The following is a 27,498-nucleotide window of genomic DNA, read 5'->3' on the forward strand; positions in this document are numbered from 1 at the left end:
AAGGATTCTGCAAGAACTAAGTGTACTGCCAAGAGATTCTGGTCTCCTTTTTCTTTGAATGTTGCTATGTAGTATATAACTTCCATTGAATACGAATTCCACTACAAAATGTAATATGGAGATTTACTATCACTTTAGGATTCTTAACTTTGGTTCCTGACGACTGATTACTGAACTATATAAAACCTACAATCCTCCCAGAAATCAAGACAGCAAAGACATCATTGTCTAGTTTGAATAGAACAAAAGTAGTTTATGCAAATATGTACCTGGTGGTGTGTATAGTGCACACATAGCTGTAGAGTAAGACTACTTTATGGAATTTTGCTCTTATAGCAACATGTTCTGGCTTCCCTGAAGTGGTAGTTAGACCTGGCCTCAGGTTAGGGTCAGACCCTAACCACCACTTCCGGGAAGCCAGGACTGACACTAGGATGGTGAGAATGGAATCCAGCTTGTTCCTGCTCGGAGAGTACACTAATGTTAGCCACATCTGAAGCTGTCTGAGGTGCAGGCGTGCGTGCCACACCACATATGTACACGCTGCCATGTGACCTAGTAGACATAGATGCATCCGGGCTGTCATCAATGGGTGCGCCGACACTTGGGAGATTAAGTCTGTCAGGGCTTTGAACCAGACATGAAATGGACATGAACAAGTACTCGAAGAAATTGTGTTTCATTCTCCTACTTGTCCTAATCAGACACTGGGATGGATTTGATATCAAAAAAGACCACAACTTTATTAACTTTTAGTTTTAGTTATAAGGCCCTAATCTCCACCAGTCCCCAATTACCTATTATTTACTTGGATCCAGTGCAACATTAAATGGTCTCCATAAAAACAACAAACTCTCAGGGTTCGCCCGCTTCAGCCTAACTCCTAAGCATTTAGCCTACTTCTGAATCCTCCTTCCCTCCCATGAGAGGGACAAAAGGGTACATTTGAAAGCCATCTCTCCGCAGGAACTTACTGTCTCCCCTTTTTCCTCCAGACTAAGAGGGTTTACCAGTTAGCTCAGAGTTTTCTTCTGTTTATCTCTGGGAACTAGCCATTTTGAGCCTCACCCTTGCACTGGACACCAAGCTTAGCCATACAGCCAAACCCAGTGCCCAATATCTGCCTCCCTTTGGTTCGGAGAACTTAAAGGTTGGACCACACATTGTCCAATGTCTGATAAATGTTCCTGTATTTGAAATAGGGAAGATGCGCACACCATACCTGATTTTCATATAGGAAAATCACCACAGCCCAGATCCACAAAGGAACCTGCATATCTAAGTCCCAATTTTAGGCACTAATGTGATTCACAACCCCCACCCCATCCCTGCACTGCACCTAAGCTTCATCTGTAAAAGTTCCCTAGGCGCTTAAGTTTCTGCCCCTGGGCACATGCACTGCTGCCTTGCTCTAACCATCCAGATGCCTATCCCCAGTGTGATCCACAAAGCCAGGGGAAAACAGGCATTTATCAACCTCTCTCATGCGTGGGACCCAATCCGGTATGTGTGTTCAGAGCATGCCTATCACATTGGTCCCCAGTCAAAATCCTGCCAAACGAAGAGGAGTAGGTGGTACCTTCCTTAACTTTTAGGTCAGTGCTTAGAAGGCTCATTTGGGATGTGGGAGAGTTGGGTTCAATTCCCTCACCTGATGGGAAGAAGAGACTTGAACGGGTTTTCCCCACCTCTCAGGAGAGTACCCTAACCACTGGGCTATAGGATATTCTGATGTGGCTCTCCATCAGCCTCTCTTAATTGAAGCTTGTGCACTTTAGATACATAAATATTTAAAACAGTCATTAGAGCAAGGGGACTGGACCCTAGGTGTTCCACCTCTCAGGTGGGCACCCTACTCATCAGGATATAGAGTCACTCACTCTCAGACCCAGTGAATTAAGGATCACATTTTCTAGCATATATCTAAAGCTATCAGACATTTGTCCGCAAGATAATTTGAGCTAAATCCTGCCAAACTGCACATGCTCTAAATTGTGTTGTGTAATATGTGACTTGGAAAGAATTTGGCCCTATCTTTTTTCATATGTACCTCTTAATTACATGTCAAGGTTATATGGCAAGTGATAAACAATTCAAGATAAATTTTAAAAAAGGCTTACCAGGTCATTGCTAGGAACTGGAGTACGCAGAATAGCAGGGCCAAACCTTTCTTACCCCACTAAAACAAAAGAAAAATTGCAGATTAAAATTGATTTGTACAAAATTATTTAATTTAGTAACTAAAATTACTAGCCTACTCAATCCAGTTCACTCCAAAACCTTAGCTGATCCATGATGGTCAATCTCCTTATTTAGGAAGGTTTAGGAGCTTAAACAGATCTCCTTCTCCTTTGCAATAACTATAATCAATTGTTAGACTATCATTCCAACTGAAGAGAGCTAATTAGCATCTTTGCAACTTAAGTCTTCCCTAGTTATGAAACTCTTCAGAACAAAGAATTCCAACTACCAAACTACTATCTCCTTCATATTCACTATCCATATTTGATCTGTGCAACATTACAGTGTATGTTCTTTTCAGATACATGTTTACCTTCACCCTTGTATTGACACTTGAATTACAAAAGCATAGATCTGAGGTGGCTGAAGATACTTTTATACAAAAGTTTATCATTTCTGTTTTCCTTTACTCATTTTAAGATCTTATGTTCTGCAACTCCTTTCCCACAATATGCAGTTGTAAGAGTGCTCTTGCTCTGTAGCAGAGATGCTCAATGCCATCCACCAACTAAATGCAATTCAAACACCAATGTTGCACACTTCCATTAAAAGTGGAATTTGTTTAAATGATTCATAAGAACATAAGAATGGCCCTACTGGGTCAGACCAAAGGTCCATCTAGCCCAGTATCCCGTCTTCCAACAGTGGCCAGTGCCAGGTGCCCGAGAGGCAATGAACAGAACAGGTGATCATCAAGTGATCCATCCCATCGCTCATTCCCAGCTTCTGGCAAACAGAGGCTAGGTACACCATTCCTGCCCAAGGTCATCTATCCCTCTGACTTCATTGAGCTTTAATGATACAATACCAGAACTGCTCTTAAACATTAGATGAACCACAGAGTGTTACCACAGCCAAAAATCTAGGCAAACCAGCTTGCTCTTAAAAGGGACAGAGGATTTGAGTTAATATCACTTACCCAGAATACAGCACACAGAGTCAATATCAAACACAACTGAGGAAAAAGAAAAACCAATGGGTATAGTGTGCAAATATCCAATCAAGCAAATAGTTGACATGTTCTCAATAAATCATCAGCATTTTCATATGCACCATTGGTAATAAGGAAATCCATAGGCTTTTCTATAGTATCAGTCTGAACTTAATCCTGAGAATTAATGCCAAAAACAGTGTCACTGTGACTCTAGAATTCACAATACCCATCTTCTGACAAGACAGGCACTAGCATTATGATGGACAATCCACTGTTAAAAACATCCATTCACAATTATTGTATTTGGCAAATACAGACTTGGTTTCTGCCAATGTTTTTGTCTCCCAGTAATAGTGAGACGAGGCCCACTAGGGAGCAGCTGTTTTGTATTCAATAAAAAAAGCTTAGATGAAACTTTATTCAAGCTACTCATGTGGCTCTTTGTTATTTCCTATCAGTTGTCAGTTTGCATTTTAATAGGACAAAGGAGGATGCCAAGTATATTTAGCTTCAGTATCTTGTAATATGATTCCAAATAGCGTAAGGGCCAAATTTATGAACAGAGTAATTTGTTTTTCTAATTAAAATCAAAAGATTTGCAATTGTAAGTACAGTGTCGTTAATTGAAAAGTAGGATTTCCCTTCAGGGCAGAGTATGGGCCATGAAGAGCCTAAAGTATTTTGCTAGAAATACTGTCAATCTCTGTAATGTATAGTTTTTCCTGCATGTTTTACACATTTATGCTTTCCAACTACCCTTTCTTCATGATACAGCTTTCCTTGGTGTAACATTGCAACTAAGTGATTAAAAATGAAATGGTTTATAATCCCAGATTAGTCACAGAATTTATCTAGTATAAAATGCAGAAATATACAGTTAACCATTGCCTTGGGTTCCTTATCCAACTACATTTCCCCTAATCTGATTTCTGTCCTCTTCACTCCACTGAAACTGTGCTCAAAGTTTCTAAAAGCTTGTCTACATGAATACTTGGCTCCTGGCAAACTGGAATGTAAACTGACCCCAGAGCTGACCCTTGGGTATGGCAAATCATGGCAACTGCTCGGAGCCCCATGCTTTGAGGAGGCCCCGCACTTCAGTGTGCATCTGTAGTGCGGGACCAGGCGCCAGCTTTTCAAACTGCCGAGGGGTACTCGACCCTAGGCTCTTCCCCAGGCCCTGCCCCCACTTCACCCCTTCCCCCAAGGCCCCATCCCACCCAGTTCTGCCCCCTTTCCTGAGCCCGCCACATCCCCCCTCCTTCTCAGCCTCTCTGAACACCATGAAACAGCTGTTTGTCATGGGTGGGAGGCACAGGGAGGGAAGGGGAGGTGCTAATCCATGGGGCCGCTAGCGGGTGCTCAGCACCCACCATTTTTTCCCCCCACGGGTGCTCCAGCCCTGGAGCACCCACAGAGTCAGAGCCTATAGGCTGACCCGGGGGGTGGGGTTAGAGTGCGGGAGGGCACTAGGCTGGTGTAGGCATCAGCAGACGTTACTGTGCCTGCTCAGTTTGGGTGAGCACGCTCAGTACAGCCTAGATAGGAAATTCTGCCAGGGAGCAGTTTGTGTCACTACACTGGCCCAGGCAGGGGGAGAGAGCGTCCAGGCAGATTTGTCCCGGACCCCACTACCCCTGTAGGGACGGCCCTGGCCGACCCCATACTAGCCTGCTGCATATTAAGTATCCATAAAAAGAAAAGGAGGACTTGTGGCACCTTAGAGACTAACCAATTTATTTGAGCATGAGCTTTCGTGAGCTACAGCTCACTTCATCGGATGCATACTGGCTGCCGGCGGAGATCAGAAGGCCATGCCTGCAATAACAGATCCGGTGGTCGTCGACCACAAGCTGCCAGAACACGTCCTCGAGTTACTGAACGAATGGGAGAGGCCAGCTCCCAAAGCGGTCTACCCAAACCCTTGCAATTGGAGAGATGCGGAATTCTCCAACTGGGAAAACCTACCATGCCAAGGCAGTGGGGTCTCTCATTTCGGAAACGACCCAATCAGCAATGACTGGCTGAAACACCATCCTGGGTTCTCCGAACGTCAATTCCTTACGGCCCTAAAACTGAGAGCGAACGTGTATCCCACCAGGAAATACCTAGGGCGTGGCAAAAACAACCACAACGTACAATGCAGGCATTGTAATGCCTCGTATGAATCGCTTTCTCATGTTCTGGGACAATGTCCGGCAGTGCAAAGTGCACGTATCCTCAGGCACAACAAGTTATGCGGAATACTCGCGAGAGAAGCCCGCAAACTTAAGTGGATTACGTATCAAGAACCACACCTGCACACTGCCAAGAATGAACTACGAAAACCAGATCTTGTTTTTGTCAAAGATGGAACAGCCCTGGTTGTCGATGTCACAGTTCGCTTCGAATACAAGGACAAAACTTTCTCTGATGCGGCGGCCAAGAAAGTCCGACACTATGCGTCTCTGACTACCGAAGTCAGAAAACTCATGGGAGCCACTAAGGTCAAGTTTTTTGGCTTCCCCTGGGTGCGAGAGGAAAGTGGCCCAAAATCAACAAGCAAGTCCTCTCGGCCCTCGGTCTCTCAGAGTCCGCACAAGGAAGAGCTACAAAACTCTTCAGCCGTAGGGCTCTCCTGTACTCCACGGACATTCTCAACACCTTTGCAGGTATAGGTAAGGAACCTCAAACCTGCTGAAGCCAAGCCCGAAGGGACCCCCCAGGCGACATGTGGGAATCTCGTAATGATTACATCAAATAATTCATGACCGCGATCACTGGACAGGACAAACTGGGTTGGATGGGCCACCCGGGGTTAGGAACACCCCAAATAACCCGAAAAAGAAACCCGCGTGGGTTTGTAAAATAGCCAAATGCCTCGTCATCTAATTAGTGATACGCATGAATGGATGAACGAGATTCCCACTGTCCCTACCTACTATCTAGCGAAACCACAGCCAAGGGAACGGGCTTGGCAGAATCAGCGGGGAAAGAAGACCCTGTTGAGCTTTATGCATCCGATGAAGTGAGCTGTAGCTCACGAAAGCTCATGCTCAAATAAATTGGTTAGTCTCTAAGGTGCCACAAGTACTCCTTTTCTTTTTGCGAATACAGACTAACACGGCTGTTACTCTGAAACTAAGTATCCATGTAAGCCATGCTGCCATGCACTAACAGTTCCCTAAAGCATTTTAATCTACTCCCGTTTAAAAACTGGATAGATTAAAGTTCACGGGGGAACTTCTAGTGCACGGCAACAGGGTCCACATGGACACTTAGTGTGTGGCAGAATAGTGTGGGGTAGATTTGTATCCCATCTTGCAGCAAATTAAGTGTTCATGTAGACAAGCCCTATGTGGCCTCTATGGAACAAATAACGTGTACGTAGTCAAGGTGATGATTGCAATGCTTCCATTTTCCTCACTTTTTTTGTCCCATTTTAAATTCTTTGGGACAAAAAGACTATCTTCCTGTGCAAATGTACAATGCAGAGCACATTGAGAGCTACTGCAACATAAAGAACATTAAAAAAAATATTAAAATAACTAAGGTTGCGAAGTCTAGCATTCAAAAGTTAGGAAATTCCAGAATTAAGGTGGTCTGTGCAGCCTTAATTTGGCCCGTGTGCATATGCATTACGACAGTCTTTAATTACATGATCACATGCTTTTCCCCCCTACAGGAAATCTGCCTCATTCAGTGTACAGAATGCATTTTGCTCACTTAAAAGAGCAGGTATGCAATATTTTGTTTTCATCTCATAGTTCAGTATGTGGCCCCAGGCCTTATTTACTGTACTTTTCTAACTCTGCTCTGATGACAGAATTATTAATCTCCTGATGGGCCTTTCTATGGCATTCATCATTATACGGAGTGCTTCACAAATATTAATGAATTGATTTTCACAAAACCTTGTGAGATGATTGGGTATTATCCCCATATTACAGCTGTGGAACTGAGGCACAGATAAATTAAGGTCCAAAGTATCCACTAATTTTGTGTGCCCAATTTGAGACACCTAGGACCTGTTTTTCAGAGTCTTAGCATTAGATAGCACTTTATGTTCAAAACATAGTTGCCACTGACTTCAGCTGATGGAACAGCACTTCTGAAACTCAGACCCTAGGGCTTTAAGTCAGGCCCCCAGAACACTCAATTAGTGCCCATGTGTGAAAGGGTTATTTTTTAAGCAATCAGCCCAGCATCACAGAGGAACTCTGTGGCAGGGTCAGAATCTAGAGCTGACCAGACACTGGAATTCCCATTCCATTGGGAGTGGGGAGCCTCCCCCATCCCAAACATTTAAAAATGTAACAACTGAAATTTCCTGCAGACTGGGAACTCTGATATTTTGCTTCAACTTTTTTGAAACTATATTTCATTTTGACCTTTTTGAAAGGTCTGAGGCTCCCCAAGCTGCCCAGGCCCTAGCAGCTCACCAGGCAGTGAACCAGACAGCACGTGGAGACAGGTGTCCCGGGCTGCCAAGCAGCTGGGAACTATTTTCCCCTGGAAAAATTTGATACAGCAGAAAAAGTGAATTTTCCATCAGAATATCATTGACAAAGTTCTCAATCATCTCTAATAGAATCCAATTATCTAGGGCTGCATTCAACTGCCTTAACCATGAAGCCATCTTTTTCCTTCTTTCAATCTCCTGACTCATTCACTACACACTTTCCAACTGCTGCAACAAAGAAAGTATGGGTCCTATAGACAGCAGCATCTTTTTCTACACAACATTGCTTCAGCCCCAGAGCAGGTCCACCTGGTGCAATGAATGAGACAGAGATCAAGAGGGAAAAAAATAGTATGATCATGTACTTCAAGACTGCATAATGCATGTGCGCTAGGGCAGTGGTTCTCAAACTTTAGCAAACTGAGGACCCCCATTTTGATTTAAAATTTTTTTGAGAACCCCCCCGCCCCCAAGTCCCTCTGCTCAGCCATTGCCCCGCCCCCTTTCCGGGGCCTGCCCCTGTCCTACCCCTTCTCTAAGGCCCCGCCCCTGCTCACTCCACCCTCCCTCCATTACTCCCTCTTTCCCACCCTCACTCACTTTCATCAGGCTGGGGCGGGGGGTGTGGCTTCTGGGAGGGAGTTTGGGTGCAGGAGGGGTGCGACACTTACCTTGGTACGCTCCCAAAAGTGACTGGCACATCCCTCTGGCTGCGGCTCTTAGGTGGGTGGAGGGGCACGGGGTCTCTGCACGCTGCCCCTGCACACAGGCGCTGCCCCTGCAGCTCCCATTGGCCGAAGTTCCGGGCCAATGGGAGCTGCAGGGGCAGCGCCTGTGTGCAGGGGCAGTGTGCAGAGACCCCCTGCCCCACCCAACCCCAGGGGCTGCAGGGACATGCCCACCGTTTCTGGGAGTGGCAGAGAGCCAGGAGAGGTAAGCCTGCTCCCCAGCATGCTGGAGTCGTGCCTGGGAGATAGGGGGAGGAGTTTCTGAGTGGGGCCTGTGGACCCCCTGGAGTCCCCTGGGGTCTCTGGACCACAGTTTGAGAAACACTGCGCTAGGAACCTGATCTAAGGTTACATGGACAACTTTAATCCTGGCATTTCCTAACTTTTGAGTGCTTGACTTTGCAACTGTTTTGGGTGTATACTTTCTTGGTTTTTTTAAAAAAGCCAACAGAAAAAAATTCTATCATGTGGCATCATATTTACACCCATATGGGTCATGAGCAGAACTGGAACCTTTAGTTCTACTACACAGACGTTTGCCACTTGTGTTGGTGGGTTGTTATCCACTATGTGGACCAGCAGGCTGAAAGGGGGGCGGGGGGGGGGGGGGGGGAGAAGAGATGAGACTGCCAGTGAGTTTCACAGATATTTGCTGACAGTAGAGGAATGGTGAAACTCAAGACTCGAGTTCCATTCCGGGTGCTGGAAGGGAGTGTGCTCTAGTTGGGCCCTGGAGGCTTAGCCCTTTCTGCCCAGTCCCCTCCATCCTGTCCAAGTCCTGTCTCTTCCCCACCCTGGCTTTTCAATCCCAGTTCCAGTCTCCCTGCCCAGCCATTGCCAGGTCCATCCCCCACTCTGACCCACCACAGCTTCTTGTCCCAGTCTTTCTGCCCAGCCAGACCCAGTTCTCCTATATCCTGACTCATCAGATATGTTTCCCATCACCTTGCAGTGTGGCTCTCATCCCCTTTGCATTATATTGGGGAGCTCCCTCCTCTATGCCTCCTGAGCCTAGCAGAGGGCACTGAGAGCACAGGAGTAGCTCTCTTCTCTTAGTTCCAGTGCCCTGCACAGCCTGGGCTGCTGTAGCTCAGAGCTAGAAATGAGAGAAATTTCTGCTCAGCCCCAGGCTGAATTTAGCAATGATGCTCTAGCAAGTCTCCACTGATCACAAGCAATGTGAGATTTCTCAAAGGTTTATAACCAGGCCAAATTGGGGGCAGGTGTATTTTCACACGGATGGCAAAAAGCATACCTTGACACAAAGGAAACCTGGCAAAATTTCAGGTACCTACTCCAGCGCATGCAGGCACTAAAGCCTTTCAAAGGAAAGGAAAAAAATTCTGTATTTTTAAAAAACAGGAGACCCCAAAAAGACAAAAACAAAAAGCCCCACACCATATTTTGCCTAGCCTCAGTCTCAAACAGCTGAACTGTTTTAGGTGAAGTTTTCAGCCTGAGGTTCACACCTGGCATGGAAAATTTCAGCCATAATGATTTAAGTTTGGCAAAATTTATGAGCAACTGAAAATAGACTCTTATAATGAGAAATGTCAGGCAATGTTAAAAGATGGTGTTACCAGTCCAGCACATAATAATCCAATAAAAACTTAATGTGCATCCAGGCAATACCTTTTTCTGGCCAAAGCCTCAGATTTGCTTCCTTCCCCACCCGCCATGCAGTAAGATTTTAAAGTTAAAAATATTAGTAAATGTAGTTTACCAGCATAACAATTGTAGCAATTAATCTTGTTGGCTCAAACATTTTTTTCAGCTGCTTCACAGGCCCCATCAAGAAACACGTACTAACGAAATAAGGAAGAAACAGTAAGGCACATTCAAATAATCTTTGCAAGAAATCAATATAGGTAACTTATAGAGCCATCCAATATTTAAACTAGAGAAAGGCATCACCCTTCAACAACAGCAACTGATCAGGTCAAAGATTAATACTCTTTATACATTTGTCCTGGGAATCAGCCTACATGTGTATCTGCTATGTGCTCCACATTTCCTTCCAAAATATTCCTAGATTTATCATAGGGACACCAGTTTAAGTCTAGTCAATCTAGGACTGTCTCAAAATGAAATTCACCAGAATTGAGGAAACCCTGAAGGATTCTAAGTAGGAAGATTTGTCAGGTTGAGTATGACCAATGCCAAACCTGTACAGAACTTAGATTTTCATTTAAAAATAAAAAAAAGTTTCTGGCCCTACCAGTTGCAAAAAACCCCTCAAGCCTCAACTGAGCTGCCAGGCAGTGAAAGTATCTGCTGCTATTACACAGTCAAACCTGCAGGGGAACTCCATTCTTAATCTGGTGCTGAGATCAAGCATAAAGTAGAGGAACACCTGCAGCAGCCCTTGCTGAATCCTCCAGCCTTACACTACCCTGTGCCTAACTGAAAGGGAATGAAGGTCAGCAGCTCTTCTGTTCTCCTCCTCCTTAGGCCAGGTCTGCTCCTTCCTCATGTTGTCTGGCAAAGAACAGGCTCAGAATAATCCTGTTCTGCCACACTGCAGCTGGACTCAGCCTTCTCCTCCTAGATATAGGCAGGAAACAAGATATCCAAGATCCTTATCCTACTCCAGAGAGGGGCCAAAGATTTCATCTGCTCCAATAGCCCCTCCCTACACGAGAGTGGTGTTAGAAAAGAATGCCCTACCCCTCCCTGGAAAAATGAGGTCATGGGACTTGTATGTTGAGTTGCCAGGACAAGTAGTGAGGTATCTTCTATCTACAGAAGACATGAGATCTGAAATAGAGGTACTGAAGACTGCATGAATGTACTGAGATTTCACTGGAGCAAAGAGAAGAGCAGACAAAAGAAGGAAAAAAACCCTGAAGAACTGGTGGGAAGAGAACTGATGTGGTGGGGGTGAATGGCAAATTGAGTGGTGTCAGAACTGAGAGTGACTCTGGATGTCTAAGACAGTCCAGGTTATTTAGCAAGCAAACAGCATGGGGTATTTGTGAGGAACAGGCATGGTGACTCATGTGAGCATATATCCAGAGATATGAGAATGAATCCAGGGACCGCGATGGAAGAAAGGGCCCTTCTCATCTGCAAGAGAATCAAGTCCTAGGTAAGTGTGTTTCCAATATGGGGTTTTGGGGGAAAAGAGGTAGATTGAATGTGTTGATTATTGGAATGACAGGCAAGAAGATTTTAGCACAAGATGGTAACTAAAAAATATAACCCCAAACAGCCTTGTAAAATTGTCTAAAGCAACTTGAGACTACATGTGCCCTTGCGTCCCCCTTGCCAATTTACAGTTTGCATTACATCTTCCCCATGTTTTAAATGTTTCTCACCCTTTCTGCTCTGTGAAAGTGCCATACAAAGAGAAAGTAAAAATACAGAGTAAACTGAGAAAAAGACAAGCAAATTTCCTCTTAATCTAAGGTACCGCTTTAAGAGAGCAGTAAGAGCACAGATAAGATTTTTAATTTGTCAGTGTTCTTTAAAAGAAATGAAGGAATCCTGGAATTCATTCATCTTGGTTCACAGGGAATTAGTATTACTCATGAGGGTTAGCAGCAGACAAATGGCTAATTTAATTTGGAGCACTGAAAATATATTCTGAGGCAATGAGACAAACCATATTTCCTCTTCTGTAGGAAGAGACACAAGAAATTAAGTACACGAGGTGGGGGGGGAGAATCAGTTTTACCTACATCCAATGTGAAAGAAACATCAGCATTTTTAATATATAGAATCGATAGCATAACTCAGGGGTCGGCAACCTTTCAGAAGTGGTGTGCTAACTCTTCATTTATTCACTTTAATTTAAAGTTTCGCGTGCCAGTAATACATTTTAACGTTTTTTAGAAGGTCTCTCTATAAGTCTATATATTGTATAACTAAACTATTGTCGTATGTAACGTAAACAAGGTTTTCAAAATGTTTAAGAAGCTTCATTTAAAATTAAATTAAAATGCTGATCTTACGCCGCTGGCCTGCTCAGCCCGCTGACCGCCTGGGATTCCATTCACCTAGGCCGGCAGCAGGCTGAGCGGGGCCAGCGGCCAAGACCCCAGGCCGGCAGCGGGCTGAGCGGGGCCAGCCCGCTGCTGGTCTGGGGTTCCATCCATTGGCTCCTGCCAGCCAGGGTGCCGGCTGCCGGCCCTGCTCAGCCTGTTGCCGGTCTGCGGTCCTGGCCCTGTGCACATAGAGTGGGTACCTACCTTCTCCTTGGTTCTAGCCCATTCTCTTCCTCTCTCTCTGTCCTGAGCTGAGGGTGGGAGTGCACTGAGCACAGGGCTGGGGGTGAAGGAGCAGGCTGGGGGTTGGGGTGTAGGGTCTGGCCAGGAGCTAGAATGAGGGAGGGGGCTCAGGGTTGGAGCAGGAGGTTTGGGTGTGGAGTGCTTACCTGGGCAGCTCCCATTTGGTGCAAGGGGTGCAGGTAGGAATGTGGGGGGGGGGGTGCAGGAGCTCCTGTTTGGTGCTCAGGGTGGGAGTGAGAATGTGGGGGGTGCAAGAGTCAGGGCAGAGTGCGGGGTGTGTGTGAGGAGGGTGTGGGCAGGCTGAGTATACGTGGGAGGTGCTGGAGTAAAGGCTGGGGTCGTGGGGGGTGCAGGGGTCAGGACAGGAGGCTGGGGTGTGAGGGGGCTGCAGGAGTCATGGCAGGGGGCTGAGGGTGTGGGCTAGGGTCGTGGGGGTGTTCCCAGCCCCCTGCCCAGAGTGGCTCACGGCAGTGGGCTGGAGAGAATATGCCCTGAGTCCACCCCCTTCCCCAAGACCCCGTCCCCACCTCTTCTCTGCCTCCTCCCCAGAGCAGCGAGTGCACTGCGGCTCCACTTCTCCCCCTCCATCAGCTGATCTCAGCAGGGAGAGAGAGGAGGAGGGGCAGGAACCCAGCACACTGGGGGAAGAGGCAGGGGAGGGGGGACCTTGCCTGCCCTGCAGCAGCAGCCAGCAGGACCAAGCTTATTCACCTGCCCCCACAAGGGGGGTGGGGGGGGGAAGGGGCACGGAGAAGAGCGGGCCGGGGCAGGCAGGATTTTTAATGGCCCACTGCTGCCTGCCGGGGTCCCGGCAGGTAGCAGCGAGCCATAGGTTGCTGACCCCTAGTATAACTTATACAAAAGGAGAGAACTGATCTCTTTTATTAAGAGTTGCAGTTAATTTGTCTAGCTCATCTCTTTCAGTATCAACTGATGGATGAAAACATTTTTTGTTTAAAAAAAATCACTGTATTTCTATAGCACCTTAGAGTACCTCAAATTATTTAACATTAATCTCACAATGTAATGTGAGATACAGTGGATGACTACTGCCTTCCACTGCATTGCCAGATGGGGAAGAAAATTGTCTTAGAGGAGGAGTTAAGTGACTTGAGCAAGGTTGCATGAAGTCAGTGAGAGCCAGGACCAGAACTACAATGTCTCCTGAATCCCACTTCTGTGCTTTAAGCACTCTAAGTTTATTTATAATTTACTTACTAAATAGTTTTATTTCATGATACTTCTGAATGTTTGGAAGAAATAGCACACAGTGGTTTAAAAGCATTTAAAATGGGGATCAAAATCTCAGGGGAGCAGTATTATATTCATGATTTGGTAATAATGAAAAACCGTTTCAATGAGATTTTTCTTCCTTCTGCATATTAATTTTGTTTATGTAGTTTAAAAGTGAAGCATTACAGCTGTAGCTAGAAGTAATACAACCGGAACAATACAGTAAATGCCTGAACTCTACCGAAAGATTTGGGTATACTGAGAAGTCTCAGAACACTGGGTGATAAGATGTGTCATCTGTGCTGCAATACCTAGATTTAAGAGCATAATAATGAGCTTGATGTCACTACAAGACAGCTTGTGCATTAGCTAATTAGGGCTATAGTTAATACTAGAGTAACTATTCTGCATTTTTTTATGTTTATCATTACACAGTTACAGTACAAGACCAATCTTATATTGACCTCCCTACACCTCATGTGTACATATCATTGCCATTAGTTCTGTTGCAGACAGATGCCTTGATCTGTTGCTGAGGACAAGAAGTCATAATTAATGCTAAGTTTTAGTCACGAGTCTTTTTAGTAAAAAAAAAAAAGTCATGGACAGGTCACGGGCAGTAAACAAAAATTCATAGGTCCGTGACCTGTCCATGACTAAAACTGGGGGGGAGGAGGGGAGAGAGGAAGATGCTCAAGGGGCACTGCAGGTGCTGGGAAGGGGTATGTGGCCAGGGGGGCCACGGGTGCTGGGGCAGGGTTGGTGGGGCTTGGGCAGCTCCTGGGAAGCTGCGGCCCTAGTTCCAGCTGCTCCATATGCGGCCTCTGCTCCTCCCTAAGCCCCGGTTCTGCAGCTCCCATTGGCTGGGAACCATGGCCAATGGGAGCTTCAGGGGCAGTGCCTGGCCGCCAGCAGAGGCGGCATGTGGAGCTAGGGGAGCTGAGGGAGAGGAGCCCCAATGCCGGTAAGCAGCGGACCCAAGCCCTGAGTCCCCCCACACCCAAACTCCTGCTGCTGGGGGCAGGGGCATCCCAAGTAGGCGTAGTGCAGTGTACTCAGCACAGGAATATTAACTTTAACTGCTCTTCGGGGAGGTCTGAAGGAGTAGGCACATTCAGAACACAAGGGTTCCCACTCAGATCCAGTGTCCTTCACACAACCCCTGCCTTTTGCGTGCTGTCAATCACTGCCTCCTGGAGCAGGAGATAAGGAAGGACATGACAACCCCTTCTGCCTATGTAAGAGTCCTGGGAAATATAGGTAACACATTAGGTATTAGTCTAAAACAGGGGTGGGCAAACTTTTTGGCCTGAGGGCCATATCAGGGTACAAAACTGTATGGAGGGCCGGGTAGGGAAGGCTGTGCCTCCCCAAACAGCCTGGCCCCCGCCCCCCATCTGCTCCCTCCCACTTCCTGCCCCCTGACTGCCCCCCTCAGAACCCCTGACCCATCCAAACCCCCCCCCACTCCTTGTCCCCTGACCACCCCTTCCCGGGACCCCTGTGCCTAACTGGCCCCCTGGGAGCTCACCCCCATTTAGCACCCCTCCACCCCCCCAGAACCTCCGCCCTATTCAACCACGCCCTGCTCCCTGTCCCGTGACAGCCCCCCGGGACCCCCGCCCCTTATCCAGCCCCCTGACCTCCTTACCATGCTGCTCAGAACAGCATATCTGGGAGCCGCACCGCCTGGCCAGAGCTACACACGCTGCCACTCTGCCCTGCAGGAGCATGCAGCCCTGCCGCCCAGAGCACTGCCTACACAGCAGCATGGCTGCGGGGGAGGAGGGACAGCGGGGGAGAGGCAGGAAGCTAGCCTTCCCGGCCAAGAGCTCAGGGGCCAGGCAGGACGGTCCCGCGGGCTGGATGTGGCCCGTGGGCTGTAGTTTGCCCACCTCTGATCTAAAAAAGGTATGAAGAGAGGACACTTACTCTTAATCACCCTGACCCCTACCATATGGTGTCCCACAAGACTTAGTTCTTCCTCACACCCCTCTATAAAAGGCCACAGAGAGGCTGTAAGATGCTGCAGACTTGTGCGTCACCAATATGCAGATGAAACAAATATACACCTCCTTTGTCATCAATGCAGCCTCTGCCATTACCAGCATATCTTAATGCTTGGAAGAAGTCAGTCGAAGCTCAACTCAGAAAAGACTGAAGTGATCTTAGCAGAAGGAGAAGGGAGTGGAAAAACAGTAACATTTTCCAACACTGTCATCAACCTCAGATAAAGGCATTAGATTGCAAGAAGGGGATAACATGCTTCAGAGTCATGTACTCATCCCTGTGTCTGGACACAAATTGCCATAATAGGGAGTAATGCATTCTTTCACCTTCCACAGCCATTTGGACCCTTTCTTATCAGATAACACTGCAACATGCTTGTGTCTCTTTCAGGTTAAACTACTACAGCTCTACCCGAAGAGGACAACTGACACAAGAGGGATGAAGATGGTGGCAGCACACAGTAGTGAGCCTAGAAGTCAAAGGCAAACCCAACATCATGCTTCACAAACTCTGGCTCCCCATTTGCTTTAGGTGCAAATTCAAAATCCTACTCTGCAAAACCCACAGGCTTGCAACCTGGCTACTACTTCAAATGGCATAACCTTTCAAGGCAGCTACATTTTAAGGGATGATGCAGCTGATGACACTGAATTTCAGACAACTGACACAGGAGGCAAAGGGGCAGTGTTCTCAACAAGCAGCCCCAACTATGATCCTTTCTGGGAAAGAGCTCCAAACAGGACCCAAGATTTTATGTAGATCAAAATAAAAGAAAATGTTGACAGGGTTTTTTGGCGCTATGCACAGGGTTTGTAAAAGCAAAAAAGTTCAAAAGCCCTAAGCTAATCCTTTACACAAACACTCAGGTGAAAGTGGGGAGGGAGGACCAGGACTGAGAAAGAACTTTATGGACTCACAATTCATGTTCATAGAGTTTGGCACTTCACCCTGGTGAAACATATAGAACGGGGCGGACAAACTACTATTTTGAGGTTCCTGTGTCCATTATACCCACCTGTTTGACATGAAGGACAAATTAGATTGGGGTGGGCAAACTACGGCCCACAGGCTGCAACTGGCCCCTCAGGGCTTTGGATCCAGCCCACGGGATTGCCACTCCCATGGCCCCACGCCACTGTTGGAAGTGGCTGGCACCACGTCCCTGCAGCCCTTGCGGGGCCGGGGGGGAGGGGAGGGGGTCAGAGGGCTCCGTGCGCTGCCATCGCCTGCAGGCACCGCCCCCCGCAGCTCCCATTGGCCAGGAACGGGGAACCATGGCCAATGGGAGCTTCGGGGGAGGTACCCACAGGCGAGGGCAGTGCGCAGAGCCCTCTCCCCAGGGGCCACAGGGACGTGGTGCCGTCTGCTTCCGAGAGTGGCCTGGGGCCAGAGCACGCAGGGAGCCTGTCCTAGCCTTGCTGCACACTGCTGCCACCCCAGTAGCTGCTCCAGGTAAGCGGCGCTGGGCCGGAGCCCACACCCTGAACCCCTCCTGCACCCCAAGCCCCTTCCCTGAGCCCCTTGCAACACCCCGCACCCCAACCCCCTGTCCTGAGTCCCCTACCACACCCCAGCCCCCCATTGCACCCCTCCTGCACCCCAACCCCTTGCCCTGAACCCCTTCCTGCACACTGCACCCCCTTCAACACCCTGCATTCCCTCCCTCCTGCATCCCAACCTCCTGCCCCAGCCCAAAATTCATGGCCCTGCATGCAATTTCCATACCCAGATGTGGCCTTCAGGCCAAAAAGTATGCCCACCCCGATATAGGAGAATGAATTCAGCACAACTTTACAAGGCCTCTTTTGTAGTTTAGCAGCAGCAACAGAAAGTTAAGTTTGCTATTCTTTTTCCTGAGAGCACAGCCTCAAAAGCCAGAGTATCAGCAGCATGGCAAGGCATCTGCCTGCCGGAAGGAGTAGTGGAAATAGATAAAATACAGCAGAGTTTTAAATTTTAAAGTTAAACCATTTTTAAAAGACCATACCTGGTCTTATTCTAAGCCCAGATTTTTCATGGACTCATTTTTAGGGTCTCCCAGACTCGTTTTCCGTTAAAAAATAAGATTAAAGGAGCTCTGGTTGAAAGCAAGATGTTTCCTATCATAAGATGCCCATATTGAGACGCCTACATTAGTGATTAATTACTGAAATTGGGTGTGAGATGGCGGCATACAGAAGCATACAGAAGTCTAAAACCTATAGTCTACAACCTGCCAGCCAAAGTAAGTAGAAATCAAGATGTATTTATGAAGTGATCATAAAAACCACAATATAATTGTGTAGAAGAATGAGGGAAATAAGTAACTGGTATATTTCCATTGTAATTAGTGTATTAGTAACATGAAAATGTAAAGTGCAAGGTACATATGACCTGAAATTATAAACAGCATTGTTCTTCACATTTTAATATTAATGTTACACACAAGTTTGCAGGTAGAAATTCAGATTCCAAAATGGTAGAACTTATTAGTAATAACTAGGAAAATAATGCATACCTGGCTAATGCAGCAATATTTCCTATGGTGTAGAACACTGCAAAAAGTTTCAGCCCCGAGGGAAGCCATAGAAATGCTGTCCCCTGCACAAGAAAAAGATATTTTCATACTTTCAATTGATAGTCCATACAGTTTAGTGTCTGAAAATAAATGTAAACCATAACATTTAAATCACAAGAAAGTCACCATGACCTACACTAGTCCTACACTGTATTCAGAGACTGCACTAACCATCCAGCAGATTAATACTTCCCTCTACTGGCAAGTGAGATGCAATGATTTAAATGTATTTAACAGAGTCTCCCTAATGTTATTGCAGAGGTGTGAAAATAAATCCTATCAATATTACTACAGTCAACATTTGTATAAGAGGCCTATTTCACAGGTACTTTTAGTAGTAACTGTATAGATGTTTACTTTTTAGGTTATTATACAGACAGACTTTCAGTTTCTTTAAAACCCATAATTCCAAGTTAGAAGCTCCTGTTCATTATATGAAAGGAAGACATCCATGAAGTTATAGCGAACTAATATCCACAGTCCCTCCAAACCCACTATAAAGGAAGTCCATCACTTCTCCCACTCACACTCCAATCATAACAAAAAAACGTCTGAGTTGTCAAACTTCAGCTGGCAGACCAAGCATGTGCATGGACAGGGGAGGAGACGTCTGAATCAAGCACCTCGCTATCAGCCTTGTTGTTTAAACCAGGGGGTTGATAATTCAAACCCCTCTGCAGATCAGAACTGCCATAACTAACATGGAAGAGAGGCAGATTCTAAAGGTAACGAGACGCCAACCCACTTAGCGTTTTTTTTCAGAGAAAACCAATACCTTAAATCAAACCAAAAGGAGGACAATGTAGACTAGAGCACAAGTATAGTGTTCCATGTAAAAAGTACCATTTAAGCAAGCAGCGACATTTTGCATCAAATACGGTTTGAGTGATCTTACAGTGAAGACCCAAGGGCAGCTCTCTAAATGACAAAGGAGTGGATGACTGTGGCTAGGTCCAGATAAAACTGTGCCACGCCCAGATAAAAAAAGCAACACAGGGCCTCTGCTACTTGATCATCCAGAAGTGGCCAGGAATACTTTAAGACTACCAGGATGTGAATATGACAAAGCAGAAGGCATTCTCTTAATGGAGCAGACTGCCAGTTATCCCAGCAGCTGAGACTTTCTCCGGGCTCATCTCACTCTTATCTGGGTTAAACCTCAGCCAGCTAGCTCTTAGCCAAGCCCTAATAAAGGTTAGATCCTGGATAAGTCATTTGTCGGCGCCAACCAGACCTGCAAAAAGAGCAATGTAAAGCTAGGCATCATTCATATATAGAGACACTGCAGTCCACCTACTTCATTCACGATGTTCCCAAACAGCCTCACAAACTTTAAGGCCAGAAGGCACCATCACAATAATCTCATCTGACCTCCAGCACATTGCAGGCCACAGAACCTCACCCACCCACTTCTGCAGTAGGCCCATAACCTCTGGCTGAGTTACTGAAGTTCTCAAACCTTGAGTTAAAGACTACGTTACAGAGTATCCACCATTTACTCTAACTCAAACCAGCAAGTGACCTGTGCCCTACACTGCAGAGAAAGGTGAAAAACTTGCAGGGTCTGCCAATCTGACATGGGAGAAAATTCCCTCCTTACCCTAAATATGGTAATCAAGCAGATCCACCAGCCAGACACCTAGAAAAGAATTCTCTGTAGTAACTCAGAGCCCAGCTCATCTAGCGTCCAATCTCCAGCTCTTGGAGGAATCTGCTAATAGCAGTCGGGGACGGAAATACAGAACAGAGGAAGGGGACAATGGAATTGTGGGGAACCTACATGAATCTTCAAAGCACATCAAATTGCTTTGTACAACCAGCTTCACACCTGGAGAGGCAAAACCAGCCAATGGACTCAATTTTTATTAGGGCTGTCAATCACAGTTAACACTGCGACTAACTGAAAGCAAAATTAACATGTATTAAAAAATTAATGTGTTGTTTGCATACCTGAGGGTGGGGCAGGAGACATCAATAGTGGGGGGCTGAAACACTAGCCCATGGCTTCCCAGGCAGCTGGGGCTGAAGCAGCCCATGCCAACCTGAAGCCCTGTGCCCCAAAGCCCCAAGAGGGATGAATCCCAGAGCCCCCAGCCATGACCCTATATTCGAAAATATAGAAAACCCCCCAAATATTTAAATAAATGGTATTCTAATATTGTTTAACAATGTGATTAAAAAAATTATGCAACTGATTGCAATTTAATCACGTGATCACTATTAATTTTAAATCGCTCGACAGCCCTACTTTTTAGCAGTAATCCAAATGAATTTGAGCCTAGCATCAGCGTCCCAGATAATTCAGATTGAATGATTATTTTGTACACTGATAGCAGTACTGATCACTACAGTAGCATATTGCCACCTCTCTGAATATTTGGTTCCCTTTGCATTCCTCTACCAGTTCTCTCAGTGTCCCGTTCTTGCTTGCCTTCCATGAAAGACAGGGCAGGAACTATTATTACTAGCAAGTAACATTTTAAAAAAATGTAAATGACTTCACTACTACTTAGGGCATGGCTACACCGGAAACTTCCAAGCGCTGTCATGGAAACGCTCCCGCGGCAGTGCTTTGAAGTGCGAGTGGGATCGCAGGCAAACCCCGGGAGAGTGCTCTCCCAGCACTCCTGGTAATCCATCTCTACAAGGGGATTGGCTCCCAGCGCTCGGAGCCTGTCTACACTAGCGCTTTAAAGCGCTCTGACTTGCTGTGCTCAGGGGGGTGATTTTTCACTCCCCTGAGCTAACAAGTTACAGCGCTATAAAATGTAAGTGTAGACAAGCCCTTTGTCTTGTATCACATCTGCTTCAAGTACTCTACAAGATGCCTTCCCCACAGGGTCTGAATTGAAATAGGAGATGCCCCTCCACTACCCCTCCCGCACCAAACAGCTCAGTCACAGGCACATGTAGAATTAGTGGCTATGTTCAGCTAACTGTTCTAAGTGTTATTTCCTGGATAGAAGTTTGACATATTTCAGCTTACAGCTATTTCTACTTCCTAAAGACCACAGGTTGCGCCGCATCATTCAAAATCATATAGAAATCGCGTAAGTCATCAAACCAGCATCACTTGCATTTTCCCAGGACAGAGATGTGTCTCCATATGTCTCTACTTAACACCAAAGAAAATATGTATTCTAAAGTGACAGTGAAAGCTGCTCTGCCATGTGCTTGAATGTGCCTTTAATGTGAAAAAGGGTCAAATTAAATAAGATAAATAAGTTACCATTTTACGTAATGGCCAATAAAATAGAGCCCACACTATAGGCATTCACTCTTGGGAGATAGAGATCACATGGCAAGTCTAAAGCATCTGACAAGGAAGGTTTTATTCCCATGGTCACATACTGTAGAGGGGAATAAACTATGCCTGCTTCATTTCTTAATATGAAAGGTCACTTCTGCTAAGTTATCTTTGTGTTTCATACTTTATTAAGACTCTGATAGAGAGAATAAGACTTATTTACTTGATTTTCATTGTAGAGAAGAAATTTAATAAGTCCTTTGCCTGAAAAGTGTTTCTATCCTTTGTGGTTGGAAGTCATGTTATATCAATATTGGATCTATACTCCATCAAAAAGTAGTAACTTAAACCACACTGCTTTGCAAACAGTTCTTCCAACCTACATTTCAACTGATCAGTTGTGCTTTTTGGGTGATGTCACAACTATGCACCAACACTCACAAGAACTTTACTACTCTACACATAATGGGTGGAGAGATTTACACATTAAATGGATGGTTTAAACAAAGGTGTAAATACTCCCAAAAATTACTGTTCTAAATGTGGTTGTTTGGTGCACAGTTTGGAACTGTGCAGCTGATTTTTCAAAAATGACCACTGATTTTGGGTGCCCAACTTGAGACATCTTTGGCTTAAATTCAGAAATGCTGAGCAACAATGCTAGGTGAGGTCAACAGGAGTCAGATGCTCTGCACCACTGGAAGTCAAGACAAAGGTGTCTTAAGTTGGGCAAGCAGAACTAGCCATCTCTTCTGAAAATGGTTTCAGAGCGTTAGCTGTGTTAGTCTGTATCAGCAAAAAAAAAAAACCACGAGCAGTCCTTGTGACACCTTAGAGCAGGGGTGGGCAAACTACGGCCTGTGGGCCAGATGAGGCCAGTCAGGCTTTGGATCCAGTTTGCAGGACTGCCACCCCTGGGGCCCCGTGGCGTTCCCAGAAACGGCCAGCACCATGTCCCTGTCGCCCCCGGGGATGTGGACGGCAGAGGGCTCCGTGCGCTGCCCTCGCCTGCAGGCACTGTCCCCTGAAGCTCTCATTGGCCGGGAACAGGGAACTGCGGCCAATGGGAGCATCAGGGGAGGTACCTGCAGGCAAGAGCACCACGCAGAGCCCTCTGCCCTCCCCCAGGGACGTGGTGCCGGCTGCTTCCAGGAGCAGCACGGGGCCAGGGCAAGCAGGGAGCCGGCTTTAGCCCTGCTGTGCACCGCTGCCACCCTGGAGCCTGCCCTCTGAATCCCTCCTGCACCCCAACCCCTGTCCTGAGCCCCCTCCTGCACCCCTCAAAGGTACATTGTCCCCAAATCTGAAACAGTTGTGGGTGAGGACAAAGTCCAGCCACCAGGTTTGCCATGACATTATCGGGGATACTGTTCCTGACGGCTTGTAGTCCATCTTTGTGTGGAATGTGGCAATTAAAAGTGGCAATTCTTCAACAAAAAAATTTTCAAAAACAGACTTCCAACGAGAAACTGCAGAACTGGAATTAATTTGCAAACTGGACACCATCAAATTAGGCCTGAATAAAGACTGGGAGTGGATGAGTCACTACAAAAAGTAATTTTCCCTCTGCTGATACTCACACTTGTCAACTGTTGGGAATGGGCAATGTCCAGCTTGATTGCATTGGCCACGTTAGCACTACAAAAGTAATTTTCCCTCTGATATTCACCCCTTCTTGTCAACTGTTGAGAATAGGCCACTTCCACCTTAACTGAATTGGTCTCGTTAACACTGACCCCCAACTTGGTAACGCAACTTCCATCTTTTCATGTGCTGTGTGTATACACACACACACACACACACACACCCCTTACTGTATTTTTCACTCCATGCATCTGATGAAGTGGGTTTTAGCCCACAAAAGCTTGTGCACAGATAAATTTATTAGTCTCTAAGGTGCCACAAGGACTCCTCGTTGTTTCTTCTGAAAGTGTTATGTTTGATGAACAAAAAATTGTGAGGTATATCACAGGTTTTTGCTTCAAAAGTTATTGCCCCAGTTTGCCTGTCTCTCAAAGCATCCCCTCCCACTACCTCCTCCCACCACCACCTGTCCTCCCTAGGTCATGGAATATAGCTTAATTCAAATTTAGTGGTATAAACTATTTTCAGTCATTTCAACAATACACATTATCTAGCAAAATTTTATTAATTACACCAACAACTGGGAGATCAATTGCAAGTTACTGAACTTTGTGAATTAGCAAGTGGACAAAAAAAAGTTTTGCTCAACTATTTTGGTTACTCTAAGTTCGTTTTAATTTAAAATACTACATCATGTACTAGGAAATTTTGTCAATATTTAATCCTTTTAATAAGAGATGTCACTAGACCATTTACTGTAATTAGGGGAAGACTACCAATAGTGTGGATTATAAAGTATCAGATCCAGCAAGGAATTGAATCCCCTTTATTCCAACTGAAACAATAGGAAGAGGATGCTCAGCACCCCACAAGATCAGGCCCAGAGAATGAAGATTAGCAAGATTCTACCATAGCAACTTCATAAAAGGTAGAAAAAAATTCACTTACAAGAACGGAACAGAAAATGCCAGTTGCAAAACATATGGCAAACCATTTCACTCGAGTACCGAAACTAAGCGTTGAGGCATCAAGGACCTTGGGGGAAAAGAAAGTCGAAGATTAGAACAATATATTTTGGACAGCACCTAAAACTCAAATACTTCTTTTGCATTTAATGAGCTTTAATAATAAGTATCTTCATCTTGATTTCTCAACCTGCAACAAGTACTTACTTTTTACCTTGCTTGCCTAAGAAATCTCACATGTTTAATTTGTTCCAATTTAAAGATGTCATTAGCAATTTGATTAGACAGGTTATTTTACTCCACTTTAAAATTATATGCATACCATGACATTCAAAAATAAATGTTGCCCACACAGATAAACAGACCTACCCATCACCAAACTGTTACAACTAAATCATGTCATGCCAAACTATTGAGACCATTTTCTGCACAAGTTCACTCTAGTGAGCAACATGTGTTTAGCAGCTGTCAACTAATTTCCTCCTTTATACTATATGGAAGAGAAAGAATGAATGATCTTATACACGTTTTCTAGTGGACATTCTAAACATACAGCTTTGTACATCCCTTTAACAAAGCTACCATTTTTGTTATCAAACAAACAAGGCAGTCACATTTTGCTGCTACAGAAACAGAACAGCAAAATGGAATGTGTGCCAAACTGAAAATTAAGATATTTAAGTAATTGAAGAAGTATAACAAAATTTGACACAGTCCAGTTCGTTTGCTGAGAAACCACTCCCAAAATTAAAACAAATGAAATTATTAACCTGCATAACTTCAGGTATTTTCTGCATACCTTCCTATAACCATCCCTTTAAAACAAGGGAATTGTTTTTAAACACACTACTGTATGCAATAAGTAGTTTAGGTGGTCTTGGTTAAAGACTTTGCAAATAAAATGTATCAAGAGACCAGTTAGGGATGAACCTCAAATTCACTCTAGTGATGGGAAGAATGACTTCAAAGCACCACATGTTGCGGAATAGCAAGTCCAGCTCTTCTTGATTTTGTTCATTATAGCTGGAGGGTCTAAAAACGCACCTGAGAGTTCTATACATTGACTAATCAGGGAGTGCCACATCGCAAGCAGTAATCTCCATTTCCATTAGTGCTTCAAGTTTGGCAACCAAGAAGCACAACATAGGATAATTTGCCTTGAGCACAGTCAGTGAGTTTAAACTTATACTCAACTGCACCATGGTCAAATAGTCTACAAACTAAATCCTAGCTCCAATTTACCTAAATTGACTATAAAGGAGTTGATTTAGCATATGCTAAATCATACCTTCAAACTTTGCCTCTCATTTTATGTCCTCACTTTCAGTTTTGTACATACTTTCAAACAGACATTATGATACTTTATAGTGATTTGACTTGACCGATTTCACATTCTGTATTACATGGATGACCCATTTCCTGCCTAGATTCTTCAAGAACAAGGTTCAGCAGATTGTAAATCTGTAAATTTAATTGCACATCTTTTTGAATCTTTATTACCTTAAAATACAGCATGTTTACTTTACACAGGTTTAGATTCAAGGATGGGGAAGTCAGAATATTATCTCTTCATGACACTATTGATTGAACTTATTTTCTTTAAGAATCTCTTTTAAAACCTACCTGTTAATTTTTGCATAGTCAGGTTAGTGTGAATGCTTGACTTTTTTTTTTTTTTTTAGGCAAAAAGCTAAACCAAATTCTAACAATAATTAAGTCTCTTTGGCAAAAAAAAAAAAAAAAAGACAAACAATTGTAGAAAGTGCTCAAACCATTAAAACTGTTATTGAGATAGTTTTCTTCAGTGACTTTATTTTTTGGTAAGCATAACACAGATTTAAACCACATTTGTAGTGTAAATCTATCATTTGATCACAGCTAGGATTTCAAATGATTTAACATGAGGTGGATTTACCTATATACTACTGCAGTTAAAAAGCAGACCATTTAAAAAAGATAAACATTCAGAAGTACTTTATGTGCCTAAGTCCCAATGACTTTCAATGAAATTTAAGTCGGCACTTTTGAAAATTTTACCCACCATCAGGTCCACTGTTATCTATTCAGTTAAACAGTTCTGGACTGTTTAAAGTAACAGGTCTTGTCTGCAAAGTGACTTTATTGCGTAAAACTGACACAGTGTGAATGAACAAGATAATTTGATTTAACCTGGTATGACCACCTAGAAAGAGTTTCAGCAAAGCAGACACTACTGAAAAAAGTTAAGACATTTCCATCACTTAAGTCAGAGAAGACACATAAAAGTGGTATTTCACCTCAGACTTGAAAAAATATATAAATTTTAAAAATTATGTCTTTTTTTAACTGAAGTTTTTTTCCATGGTAAACATCTAGACCACCGCAGAGCCAATATTTGTCATTAAGTCAATTTATGTGAAGAGGGGAACTTAAGGCAATATTGATATCTTAGGGTTTGTCTACAAAGATAGTAGTACATGGTAAGCTATAGTATGAATCTAAAGTGCACTAGCTTGCTACACACTACCTGGACATTTGGACATTGCAGGATGCTTTGACGTACTATTAAGAGTACTACAGAACTTTCAGTGCACAATAGCAGGGTCCACTCATCTAGTTAGTGCACAGCTAGCTAGTGCACTGTAGAATCATACTGTGGCGTGCCATGTGCTAACCCTCCAAGTAGACAAGCCTTTAGTAGGTATATATTCTGACAAATATTTATGCAAAATATAAGTATCACCATGAACAATCCCATTGAAATGAAGGTCTAATAGTACTACTCATGGTAATAATGTAAACCACATGCATAAGTGTTTGTAGGACTGGGGCCTAAGTGCTTGATCCAATTCCTACTAACTCAATGGAGAGACTCCAATTGATTTTAACAGGAGTTGGATTGGGCCTCTAAGGTTCTGAATCCAGCAAAGTACTGAGCACATAAGAAATGCCAATTAAATCAATTGGGTCGTACCCAATGTTAATCACAAGTTTAAGTACTTTGCTGGATTACAACCTGAATGTGGAGCATAAAATAGATCTTCCCACTAAAAATGAACAGTGGTGCATACACCACTCAGACTTTTCAAAGACACTGGGAATTTGATAAACACAAAAGATACCAAGTCTTTTTAATTTAATTAAAATGTCAAAATATGCAATTTAAAAATAAAACAGATGAATACAGGTACTTAATGTTTTACATTTGCTTACAGATTCAATGCAGTGATGAAGTTCTCTTCTCCTGTTTTCAAACAATTAAGATCCACCCTTGCAAATAACAGAATATGTTGCTTACCTTATTAGAGACAACTGTTTATCCTTACGTAGGCAAAAAGGAATTAGATAAA

At 44.6% G+C, this 27,498-nt stretch overlaps 1 protein-coding gene across 3 annotated transcripts in view; it reads right to left on the reverse strand.

The window, feature by feature from the left end:
- SFT2D1 (SFT2 domain containing 1) overlaps window positions 1–27,498 on the reverse strand; it is a 43,259-nt gene that overhangs the window by 3,305 nt on the left and 12,456 nt on the right. For 2 of the 3 annotated variants that reach the window (XM_077813321.1, XM_077813322.1), the window contains 5 exons: window positions 24,153–24,239; window positions 18,314–18,396; window positions 10,068–10,149; window positions 3,161–3,196; window positions 2,121–2,179 (listed from right to left, as the gene is read on the reverse strand). In XM_077813321.1, coding sequence (XP_077669447.1) covers window positions 2,121–2,179; window positions 3,161–3,196; window positions 10,068–10,149; window positions 18,314–18,396; window positions 24,153–24,239 — 347 coding nt within the window. The remainder of the gene's footprint in view (window positions 1–2,120; window positions 2,180–3,160; window positions 3,197–10,067; window positions 10,150–18,313; window positions 18,397–24,152; window positions 24,240–27,498) is intronic. The other variant, XM_077813323.1, reaches the window with a different exon arrangement.

This window comes from Eretmochelys imbricata, chromosome 3 (genome assembly GCF_965152235.1).
Source record: "Eretmochelys imbricata isolate rEreImb1 chromosome 3, rEreImb1.hap1, whole genome shotgun sequence".
In the NCBI taxonomy this organism is placed as follows: domain Eukaryota; kingdom Metazoa; phylum Chordata; order Testudines; family Cheloniidae; genus Eretmochelys; species Eretmochelys imbricata.